At 46.1% G+C, this 12574-nt stretch overlaps 1 protein-coding gene and 1 non-coding gene across 2 annotated transcripts in view; both read right to left on the reverse strand.

Moving 5' to 3' along the window:
- The window catches only part of DYRK4 (dual specificity tyrosine phosphorylation regulated kinase 4), a 44650-nt gene that overhangs the window by 20581 nt on the left and 11495 nt on the right, over positions 1-12574 (reverse strand). Inside the window, exons 2-8 of the mRNA XM_056108658.1 lie at positions 12453-12533; positions 11514-11630; positions 10572-10710; positions 8507-8670; positions 2889-3025; positions 2482-2622; positions 285-423 (exon numbers count right to left, since the gene is read on the reverse strand). Of these exons, the coding sequence (XP_055964633.1) occupies positions 285-423; positions 2482-2622; positions 2889-3025; positions 8507-8670; positions 10572-10710; positions 11514-11630; positions 12453-12533 (918 nt within the window). The remainder of the gene's footprint in view (positions 1-284; positions 424-2481; positions 2623-2888; positions 3026-8506; positions 8671-10571; positions 10711-11513; positions 11631-12452; positions 12534-12574) is intronic.
- On the reverse strand, positions 4961-5097 carry LOC130017905 (small nucleolar RNA SNORA72). Its single transcript, XR_008791464.1, has one exon. It is a non-coding gene; the product is annotated as a small nucleolar RNA SNORA72 (small nucleolar RNA).

Raw genomic sequence — 12574 nt, forward strand, 5'->3', positions numbered from 1 at the left:
ATCTGCATGGAGCATGTCTTCACAAACTCTATTCCTTCTAGAGGAAACCCCTCACATCCTCCTTATTAAAGTCTGCCTCAATGGCCCCCATGGCTCTCCTTACAACCCCAAAGGTTGAGTCCTAATCTTCATTGCGTCTCACCCAGTCTACACAACTTTAAAGCACAATTACTTGACTTCCAACCTGAACCACTGGTTGGGGTGGCAACAGCCCAGCCTCCACCGGAGACATTGTTTCTGAGGATGGAAACCAGCTCTTCGAACAGAACAGAAGTTGTACTTACAGGCTTGAGATCACAGTGAATAATTTTCTCTACATAAAGCATTTGCAAACACTTCAACACAGAGAGGGTGAAGCGTCGAACTATTGAGAGACTAAAACCTTGGAAGCTATTGTTCTTCATTAATTCATATAAGTTGATTCTGGGAAAGAGAGAGGGAGAGAAACAAAGGACTGATTATATCAGACCTAAAGCTGAGCTTGAGCATCAAATGAGCAAATTGGATTCGAAGTAGACAAAAGACCCTGAGCCAAGCGAGTTTGTTCATCTAAGCTCAACTTCCCCCTGGATTCAAGGTGGGTCCTAGTCAAGCTCTGAACTATCCCCCTCATTTCTTATGTGACAAGATCACATAATTACTTTCATACTCTTTTGCATGAGGATATGTTAAGAGATTGCGTCAAATTTCTGAAATTGTCATAGTTTCTTGGGACTTTACACAGTGATGTGCATCAACTTTTGTTCAATAAAATGGGGAGTGGGGGAAGGAAGCGTGGGTAGTATATTTTGCCTAAAAAGAACTCACCTTTGCATGTAGACAGTGGGCCTTATTCTATGACCATGATAAATGTTGGGGAGTGTCAACTTTCCTTCTCATTCAAATCCAACAGGTTATCAGAATGTCACTATCTATCAAACAAGTCTCATGGGTCACCCAAGCTACCCACTGAGCCAACCCAAACCTCCTAGGCCTCTGACACACACCACCACTGCACCCATCCCATATACCATTTCTGCTTGCTCACTCACTTTGCTAAGCGCATTCTGCACTTGTTTGATCTGAATTACACGGGAAGGCATGTTTGATCAGAATTGCATGGGAAGGTCTTTAGGAGAGATTGGTGTTCAAAAGCAGGGGATAGAGATAGATTTGTAAGTCCTTTGCTTTGCCTACAACCAATCCATGCAGAGCAAGAAGCAAGCCCTGAGCAACATCAGGCATGAGCCCAACCCCCCAAAAATGGTAATATGCCCTCTTTTGATGCCAACGTTTAACCTAGTGAAAGACTGTCTGTATAAATCAAGTTTTCATTTTGCATCCAAAATGCCAGCTCCTGTCCTCATTTTGTGAGACCCAAAAGCAGGCTCCTCAGAAGCCATGACAAGTTGCAGCTAACATTAAATCTCAGCTAGGCCTCAGTTTCTGTTTCCCCAAAGCAGGACTCGCAGTTTCTGGTAAACTCCCAGTTGAGTAATTCACCTAGATAAGAAACTGGGCAGTTGAATTTGGCCAGTCATGAGGGGTCACCGCAATCTTCTTGAAAAGAAGCCCAAATTGTTACTGCTACCTTCTGTCTAGTTGCTGACTACTTTTGTAATAGGGCAATGCTAAAAATAGACCAGTATATAAACCGCTTCTTGACTGAATCCTATATAAAACTGCTTGTGATTCGGAGTCGAGGGCCTTGTCAAGACTTCACTGTGTTGGATGAGACTTTGGACCCTAGCTCGGGCTAGCGCTGGCTCTGGCTAGTAATGAAGTTCATTTGCTTTTGCATTATCGTGTGTGGACTCGGTCTCTCCACAACTGGGGATCTGAAACTCGGGCACAACAATTTCCTTAAATCCAAAGCACTCTCCCAACTCTGCCCAGCCAGTGGCCTGCTCCCTTGGGTTCTCAACCTCTGCTCTTAAAGGTTAGAAGGCCACGGAATGGAGGATAAGGTGGGGAATCAAAGTCCTTTTCTACATAGCTCAGGTCAGTGACAGAGGACAAAAGTCTGGCTTGGGTTATATCATTCCACTTTGCACCCAGCCCCTGGGCATGTGTGCATCTGGGACTGCTGGTGGGTGGGGGGCATAATTGGTGAGTGGCGGGCATGCTGGTGGATGGTGGGAGGAAGTGAGTGGGACAGCCCAGGCCCCAGCTACCTCACTTCCGGCTTTCTAGGCAACCCAGTGTCCTTCATGTTAAATCTAGTTCATTCAGAAAAAAAAATCCAGTATTCTTAAAATTTCTCCTCTCTCGGGGCTAAGCAATAGTATAGCAGGGAAGGCATTTGTCTTGCCCACGGCCTACCCGGGTTCGATCCCCAGCATCCCATATGATCCCCCGAGCACCGCCAAGAGTAATTCCTGAGTGCAGAGCCAGGAACCCCTGAGCAATAGCTGGGTGTGACCAAAAAAGAAAAATAAAATTCTCCTCTTTCCCTTAAGCATTGTTTGGAATGAAGATGAATTAAAATGTAAAGAGGCTGACCCTAAGAGTTCAAAGGTGATGCAGAGATGGTTGCGGAAGTAGAAGAAGTCCTTCATGTGTACCACGTGGTAGCTGTTGTCTTTGTCCTTCTTTCTGAGAGCCTCCAGGATCTTCAGCTCTACCAAGGCCTGGTGGTGAAACCTGAAATGGTTGGGGAGTGACAGGGATGTCACTTCCTGCGACAGCAATTAGCCCTCATCCTCAGGCCCTCCCATGACTTCTACCAGTCGGTCTGGGGGGGCGTTTCAGAAAGCATGAAAGACTCCACCCGCTTGCCCCATCCTGGAAGCAGAAAGGTAGAGAAAAGGAGGAAAACTAAGAGAGGGTGAGAGAGATGCGGAGTCAGAAAAGAGTAGCATAAGGAAGGAACCAGAATCCTGAACTCCTCTCCATCCGCAATGCCACACCTCTTCTTGTTCCTGATGATTTTCAAGGCCACCAGCTCATTGTTTTTGTGATCCAGGCACTTGGCCACCTGCCCAAAGGACCCTTTTCCAATCATCTCCAGAACCTCATAGCGGTAGGCAATGTGGTCGTGTAGAACCTGCGGAAGCCACACCTGAGTGAGGAGGAGCAGAGCCTTGGACTCTGGGCCTCCCTGTCTCTGGGACTTCTGGAACCCACCCCCAGCTCAGGGCTGCCTCCTGAAGGGGTGTGTCATTCAAATACACTGTTGTCTGCTCTGCCCCACCTCTTCTTGCTACAATGGTAGAAAGACTGGGGCTAGAATCCAAGTTTTCTAAAGACAATCCAATTGTTTCATAGACCTCAGGCCTCCCATGTGGAGCTGGAGAGCGTCCCCCACCAGCTCCAGCCATGTCCGACAAAGAGCATAAAACCGTCTTTGGACAACTTGGGTTCTAGTCCCAATGTTGCTACCACCACAGGTTCTACACACATGGGAACCTGTGACAGTAAGTAAGTTAGGGACAGAGCAGGTAGGATGCTTGCCTTGCATGAGACAGACCCAGGTGATCCCCGGAAATTCATATGGTCCCCCAAGCACAACCAGGAGGAATTCCTGAGTGCAGAGCCAGGAGTAACCCCTGAGCATCGCTGGGTGTGGTCCCCAAAACAAAAACAAAAGGAAGAACGTAAGTGGATTGAACACAGTAACCCTGCAGGGCCCTTGAAGTTTGGGAACACCATGATACTTGAGTGTAGCTGAGTATCAGCTTCCATGTGGGAAAATTTCCGTGTCTGACTCCTCTATGAACCACACAAGGCTTTTTGTCTGCTCTGCCTGCGCCTGGCCAGATCTGGTTCTCCTCTGTACTTGCCCAAATTTAACTCTATTTTGGAGGTAGCAAAACAGAACTTCAAATTTTCTCACCTAAGAAGGGGCAGGGTTTCCAAAATCACTCATGTGCCTCCATGTGCTGGAAATGAGCAGGGAAGCTTTCAGTCAAGGCTACAGGAAACTTTCAATTAAAAAGATTATAGAGGGGGCTGGAGCAATAGGACTGCAGATAGGGCATTTGCCTTGCACACGGCTGACCCGGGTTCGATTCCCAGAATCCCAGATGGTTACCTGACCACCGCCAGGAGTAATTCCTGAGTGCAAAGCCAGGAGCAACCCCTGTGCATAGCCGGGTGTGATCCAAAAAGCAATATATATATACACACACATGTATATATATAGAGAGAGAGAGAAAGGGGGGGAGGTGAGGGGCTAGTGGTTCAGAGGCAATAGTATCTTCTTGCAAGTGTCAAAGGGGACAAGTCTTGGTGAGTTTAGCCCCCCAACATGTGTTACACAAGGATTTGGTATGCTATTTTTGGAGGCCTGGAAACACCATGATCATTAATTTATGCTTCAAAATTTGAGCATCCCCAAGCCCACCCAAAGAACCTCGTCAAATCACCAAATAGGAATCTTCTACTTCCAGATAGCCTGGGAAATCCTCACATGGAACGGAAATGCTTTTAAAGATTGTTTCTAAAAGGGCAAAGGGAAGGTTCCACAACCCTGGTAATGACATCCCCAGAAGTATTTTCCAACACTTGAACATGTCTTCTGAAAACCGTGAGTGTGGTTGTATCTGCACGATTGCTCACAGGATCACGTACCAGCTGTAACCCTGGTAGCTCTGCCATCTGTGACTCCCTGGAACCTGCTGGCATTTTAATGCCATATGGCAGTCACATATGTGTGTGTGACCACAACTAGAGGGTGTGGCCCTAGGGAGCACCGACACTGAAACGAGATATGAGCACTCCCAACCAGAAATGTGATTCCCCCTGTGAGCGTGTGTGTTACTAGGCTACAACACTAAAGACTGTGGGAAAACTGAGTCACTACAACAGTATCAACAGAGGGAAGGGATGGGGCTGCAACCCAGCTCTCTGCCACTGAATAACTGGGTTCCAGTGAATTAGCCTAAAGATAGGAGTGACAGAATTTCCTGGGCTGGGAATGTAGATGGAATAGAGGGAAAAGAATTGAGTGGATGATTGGAGGGAGGAAAAATTTAACTTGATTTACCACCATCATTTACAAGACCAGAACTACATAGGTAAAGAGCTAGGCCTGGGGATATATGCATGGTCTTATTATAGCAACTATTTCAGCCTGCCCTGATGATTATAAAATCAGAACAGCAAGAAGATTCACAGTCTATGGGAGATTCTTCATCAAATTCCTGTTTACACCACCCCTTTGAAATGCTGTGCCTATGCAGTGAGTCTTCTCTGGGATGAAGAGCTAGAGCTTTAATCAGATTCTCAAGGGAACCCCCCCCTAATTAACATGCTAAAGTAGAACGTGTGGACAGAGTCATCTAAATCCTTGCTTCTTGAGGTATGGCCTATTGAGGATATCATCCAGAAGCTTTTTTCAGATAGAATGTTCCCGGGTCTGTTGGGTGGGAATCCACTTTCCTTTTAGTGGGGTGCAGGCTGGGACCAGGCCCAGCAATGCCCATCCTGTCAGTGCAGGTCTGGGTTTGGCATACCAGGTGAAGGCATAGAGGTTCAGGGGCCACCAGAGAAAATCTGAAGGAGCTAAAGCCAGGGATGTGGGATAACGGCACATAGTGTTGGAGATTAAATCCATGCTAAGCAGTTGCTCTACCACGTGATCTAACTCCCCCACCCCAAAAATCCACATGGGGCATATGGGAATTGGGCCACACTCAGCAATGCTCAGGAGCCATTTCTGGCTCTATGTTCAGGAGTCACCCCTGGTGGTACTCAAGGGACCATATGTGATGTTGGGAATTCAAACCAGGGTCGACTGCACGTAAGGCAAGCAAGCACCTTAGCTCCTGTACTAATTCTTTGTCCCCAAGAAACCACATTTTAGACAAGATCTCCTGGAAATTTGTGTGCAGATAAGTTTTAAGTAAAAGAGCCCAGATGGACATAAAGTAACAAAATAGGAGATTAATACCCAAGAATAGCCGAGATCAGTACCAGGAGGATTACTGCATGGCCTAGAGGCCATGGAAATTCTAGAGGAAAGGGCAGCTCAGATAGAGAAGGGAGCACCAAATAGAGGGTGTTTGGAGGATCCTCTCAGGATGGGAGATGCATGTTGAAAGTAGACTATGGACCGAACATGATTGCCACTCAATGCCTCTTTTGCAGACCACAACACCCAAAAGGAGAGAGAAAACAAAAGGGAATTCCCTGCCACAGAGGCAGGGTGGGAAGGAGGACGTAGGGGGTGGGAGGGATACTGGGTCCATGGTGGTGGAAAATGGGCACTGGTGGAGGGATGGGTATTTGATCATTGTATAATTGAAACCCAAGCACAAAAATTTGTAAGTCTACAACTGTACCTCATGGTGTTTCACTAATAAAAATTTTTAAAAATAAAAATAAAAAAATAAAAGAGCCCAGATGTTATTAAGGAAATCTGCCTATGGTTGTCAGAGAGAGAGAGAGAAAGAGAGAGAGAGAGTTTATGTGGGAGGCCTGGACTCTATCCCTGGCACTGCATGGTGTCCCCAGTACAGAGCTGGGAGAAATGCCTGAAGACTACTCAGTGTGGCCCAAAGAAAAAAATAGCAAACAATGACAAAAAAATCTTTTAGCTTGTATGAAACTATCAAAGACTATTAGAGCTGAATTCTGGAGTGGTGGTCGGGTTGTCCAAGAACCCCTGAGTTTAGTGGACTAAGAGGCACATGAACTAAGAGGTGGATCCTCTCAAAAGTAGAAATTGCTCCCCAAAGCCAATGATCTACCTTCTTCTGCCTTCTATCTTCTCACCACCTAAAAGAGAGGTGACACAGTTCTGGAGGATCAGGAGGAGTAAGAGAAAAGGAGGATGCAGCCTCAGGAAGTGGGGGACTTGAATGCGAAGCACCAGGGAGGAAGTGAGTGGGTTTGTACAGTTTTGATTTATTATTATTATTATTATTATTATTATTATTATTGCCTGTAGTTGCACTGGAATCTACTATAAAATAGAACACCGGGGGCTGAATCAATAATATAGTGGGTAGCATGTTTCCCTTGCACACAGCTGACGTGGGTTTGATTCCCAGCATCCCATATGGTCCCCCAAGCACTGGTCACGGTCACGGTCCTCCCGTTGTTCATCGATTTGCTCGAGCGGGCCCAGTAACATCTCCATCATGAGACTTTTGTTACTGTGTTTGGCATATCAAATACATCACGGGTAGCTTGCCAGGCTCTGCTGTGCGGGCGAGATACTCTTGGTAGCTTGCTGGGCTCTCCGAAAGGGGCGGAGGAATCGAACTCGGGTCGGCCATGTTGGCCGCTTGTAAGGCAAACGCCCTACCGCTGTGCTATCGTTCCAGGAGTAATTCCTGAGTGCAGATCCAGGAGTAACCCCTAAGCATCGCCGGGTGTGACCCAAAAAGCAAAACACACACACAAATAAAATAAAATAGAACCAGGGCTGGAGCAATAGCACAGCAGGTAGGGCATTTGCCTTACATGCGGCTGACCCAGGTTCGATTCCCAGCAACCCATCTGGTCCCCTGAGCACCGCCAGGAGTAATTCCTGAGTGCATGAACCAGGAGTAACTCCTGTGCATCGCCAGGTGTGACCCAAAAAGCAAAAAACAAAAAACGAAATAGAACCCCATCCGTGAGCAGGATGTTGTGAAGACAGATGAGGAAACTGCATCTACTGCCAGACTCTGACTGAGAGTTTCCTTTCTGAACTCATTTGGCTGACTACCTCCTTTTCAGGAAAAAAATTACTCAGCACTGCTCCCGCCCCCGCAAATATATCTTTTTTGAGTTGATCGTCGATTTGCTCGAGCGGGCCCAGTAACGTCTCCATTGGAGACTTTGTTGTTACTGTGTCTGGCATATCGAATACTCTCGGTAGCTTGCCGGGCTCTCCGAGAGGGGCGGAGGAATCGAACTCGGGTCGGCCATGTTGGCCGCGTGTAAGGCGAACGCCCTACCCGCTGTGCTCACTCAGTTACATCTGGGTTTACTACCACCACACATTGTTGTTCCAGCAGCGTCCCATCCCCAACCCCTGCCAGGGTACCACCCACTTTGGAAAATACCCTTCTGGCCTCTTCAAAACATTTCAGAGCTATGTGGGTAAGTATCAGGTAGGAATCCACCCCATCACACACCAGTGACCCCAAATTCTCTAGGACAAAGTCAGCATTCTTGGGGCTGGAGCAATAGCACAGCGGGTAGGGCATTTGCCTTTCATTCGGCCGACCCAGGTTTGATTCCCAGCATCCCATATGGTCCCCTGAGCACCTCCAGGGGTAATTACTGAGTGCGGAGCCTGGAGTAACCCCTGTGCATTGCCAAGTGTGACCCAAAAAGAAAAAAAGTCAGCATTCTCCATACAAAGTTTGGATACGAGTAGCATCTTGCCCTGCCTTTAATCATGGCATGTCTTTGATTTCAGTTTCTCACTGGATACCTTTAGAGTGCCTGGTGCATTAATATCAAAGGCTACATGGTACCCAATCTTTTTTGATTTTCCAGACTACCTTGAGGGCTTCCCTGCCCCTGAAATGCCACCCAACTGCACCGGAGTTTCTGGTGGTAGCCCCATTTCCCCACCCGCCCCCCTAACCTTCATGTAGGAGCCATGTTCATCATCAAAACTTGTCCTGCTGCATTTCTGAGGGGGCACGTGGAGTTTCTCAGCATCGAGCCCCAGGAACCACAGCTCGGTGTAGCCCAGAACTTCACTTTGCTCGTAAGTAGACAACTGGTTCTTAAAGAACTTGAGAGCTTCTGTGGGGAAAAGATTGCACTTGTCTGTTAGGTTGAGGGCACGTGGACACCAGTTTTCTCAGCATGCAGATGAGGCAACCCTTCTGGCTCAAGGCTAACCTTTCTCTCAACTAAGATGCTTTCTAGGGCCATGCGGCTTCAGTCTCGTGGGTGCAACGGCGACACAGATGTCCAGGTCTTGGTCAGATGCCAACAAGTCAGGGGGAAACACAAAGGTGGGGAAGGAGAGAGTTTGGTTCCTAAAGTCCTATGGGTTGTAGCAGTATGATCAAAAACTACAAGTAGTAAACTTAGGGCCACCCATAACAGGTTACTGAGGGAGCTGTTGGTCCAAGTTGACCTGATATTGGCTGCATTCTATAGAACACTTTAGAGTGTTTGTAAAGTACACAGTCTTCAGTGACCAAGCAGGTAATATGAATGTTCCTGTACAGCCCAGGAGACTCACCTCCAAAGGTGAAGTGATCCTGGGCATCCCTCCAACTACAAAGAGGACTTGGATTTGAGCTCTTCTCTAGTCTACACTGGCTGTCAGACATCAGGGTTCTGGCAAAAGTGGGATGGGATTTACACTTGACAAGAAACAATGTTCAGTGAACACTACTCTGAGAAGAGATACTGGAAATGGGGTCAGGAGAGAGGCACCCTATTCTCTCACGACCTTCAGAAGAAGGAACTGCAGTGATTTTGTGGGTGGCAGGTGAGAAGGCATCAGAAATAGGCTTCTGGGGGTCACGAATTCTATTTTTATGGATGTGAAAGGTTAAGGTATGAATTAACTTAAGGTCTTTTGTGTTTCAGAGGTTAGAACCAAAGCCCAAGGGAATTAGTGGGGGCAGGGGAAGTGGGAAGAGCAGCTGAACTCAGCTGGAATGATCGCCTCATGGATAGTTTCTAAGACAGTGAAGGCAAGAAAGGGACTGCCTCCTTTCAATCACCAGTGTGGGCACCATAGACAGTGGTCAAGGCATCCAGAGTCTCTTCCTTGAAACTCTTATGCATCTTTGAACCCAAGAGGAACCCAGCTCTTGGTCCAGCACCTATGATGAATGAGGTTTCAGGCTTGACTCTAAGCAATTAAAAAAAGACTTTACCTGGCAAGTTCTCCTGGCTGGTCTCTCAGGGATGCATGGGAGGTGGGCACTACCTCTCTACACCAGACTTGGTGCTCTACTTGGGCATTGAAGTCAACACTGAAGGTTCTAAAGAATCAGGACCAAGAATCCAGCTTCCCTGGTCAGTCTGGCTCTGAGATTGACCGGACCCAGGGGTTCTCAAGACTTTTTCTTCCACTCAAACTCAGTACCTTTCTACTCTTAATCCTACTTCCTTCCATTTCTTATCCTTCCTCCTTTTCAAGCTAAAAAAGGTTTGAGCTTCTAGGCCATTAGATAATTTCCCAGGAGGCCAATCCATGGGGAGACCAAGGATAGTATTAAGACCCATGAATCCAAATCAGAGAAAAAAAATCATCCAAGTTAGCACAACATCGTCAGGTATATTTTTAGGGTCTCTGGGATCAGGGATGAGAAATGGGACCTTCTTCTTCTTAGCCTCCGGTTTAGACCATCACAACAAGGGACAAAGAAATAATACAGGGATTAAGGCATTCGTCTTGTCCAGTTCAATTCCCGACAATGCATATGATCCCACTTTTAGGGGTCACTCCTGAATGTGGAACCAGGAGCAGTCCCTGAAAATAGCCGGCTGTGGCCCCCAAACCAACAACAATAAAACAACTAACCTATAAGAGACTACAGTGGCAAGTGATGAATTTTTCACTCTATTTTCCCTTTAGCTTGCTGTCTTAATGCAATTCCTCCAACAGCTGCAGTTCAGCCCAGATGTTGACACCCTGACTCCCACCCCCAGTCTCCTTGGCTTAAACCTTAAAGGTATACCTGAGGCAGTCAGGGGGACTTTTTGCTTCTTGGGTGGTTTCTCTTCTGATTTGGATTCGTGAGATTTAGTGCTGCTATGGAAAGTTGATTCCGAAGTCGTGTGTTCAGAGGACAATGAATGGCTGTGCATTTGATTATCCTGTTGAGTGAAAGAGATCTCCAATAAAAGGATATTTAGGCTTCACCCTGGTGCCCTAAACCATTTATCTGAACACATACATACACACACACACACAGTTCACCAGACTCCTCTCCTTTCCTTTGTATTAGGATATAGTAGATTACCCTTTTTTCTCTCAGGTGTTTTCCCTGAGAGACCCAATCCATAACAGTAATAAATTAACAATCCCATGGACATCACAGTGCATGAAAACAGGGATAGAATGTTGGTTTTTTATTGTTTCCCTTGTGAAGACCAATTATTTATCTACATAAAGTGACTTGCCCAGGCTGGTGATGTCGCTCCATTTGTCTTGCATATGTGAGGTACTGGGTTCAAGCCCTAACACCGAAAAAAAAAATAAAAATAAAAAAGTGAAAGAAAGAAAGAAAAAAAGAAAAGAAGTCACTGGTCTGAGGGCACAATTAACCATCTGTCTATCTAACCCCTTTATTACTTTCTCACATTCTCTCAATAGGTCCTTGCATCAGTAGGGACGCAGCAGGGAAACGGAGGGTTCATACGTTTCTATCATTTGGACACCGGATTCTTCATCTTTCCTTTCTTCTATGAATTCTCCTGGCAATGTAGCACCCACTTGATAGATGACAGAAATGAATGACTTTCTGAAGTCACATTGATTGTGAAAAGTGAAAGTATTAATGTCTTCAGCAGACATTAATCTCTCTCCATCATCAGGGCCCTTTCTCAACCTGATTCTGTACTAAAATCAAATCTTTCTCCCGTGTCCTTGGGGGCCATGTCCACTACCCTGTATTTACCTGATAGAGCAGTGGTGGTTTCAGCAATAATTTGTTGCTGATATGTGGAAAGTTAACCATATTCTTCTTCCCCTTGTTTTCCACAAAAGGGAGTGAAGGAATGTTGGAGTTTAAACTCTATAGAAGGAAAATTTGGGATAGGTTATAACGGTCTCCCAGGAAGCCTTTCTTTCAGCTTCCTCCCCACAGATAAAAGATCCTAATCAAAATCAGGTCTACTGTTAAAAGTTCTGGGATAAAAAAGCAGATGGTTTATGGACTGTGGACTTTATTCCTTGATTTTCTGTAGGCTTTGAACAGGCTGCCTGGATGATTTATCAAGTTTTGATGATGTCATCACTACCATGGGGACAACAATGGATCTACCCCATAAGGCTTTTGTGAGGTATATGAGTAGCTAGAGTATTCTATAAGTGTTCACTATTATAATCATCATTCCAGGAACAACTACCCTATCACATGGAAGTTCTCGCTCTGTACTGATTTTTCTGGATTACAGAGCGAATTACATAGATTTGACCTACACTGATTTGACCTAGACTCATGGAGGATGGATTAGGAGAGCAGTAACCTGACTCTCAATAAAGAGAAACATTTAAAATTGTGTAGAGGCACTTAACAATAGTGCAGCAGGTAGCGCATTTGTCTTGCATGTGACTGGTCCAGGTTCAATCCCTGGCATGCCATATGTTCCCCGAAGCACCGCCAGGAGCAATTCCTGAGTATAAAGAGCCAGGAGTAACCCCTGAGCATCACCGGATATGGCCCCCTAATCAAAATAAATAAATAAATAAATAAAATTAAGTTGTGTGAAGGTGGGACATGATGATATCAATGGAGCACATTCATCATGCCATGGCTGGTTGATCCAAAATGTCTGTTAAATGTTACACTGGCCATCCCTCCACCCGATGCTAGAGATCAGATACAATTGCCTACCTTCCGTAAAAACCGAGTCACTCTAAAGTTCTTGGTCTTGGGAGGTGGCTTCTGGGTTGGAACCAAAGGCTTATTGTCAACCTAGTTCAAATTGAAAGACAATTGAGAGTCCAAAGAGATAG

Source organism: Sorex fumeus, unplaced genomic scaffold (genome assembly GCF_029834395.1).
Source record: "Sorex fumeus unplaced genomic scaffold, SorFum_2.1 ptg000231l, whole genome shotgun sequence".
In the NCBI taxonomy this organism is placed as follows: domain Eukaryota; kingdom Metazoa; phylum Chordata; class Mammalia; order Eulipotyphla; family Soricidae; genus Sorex; species Sorex fumeus.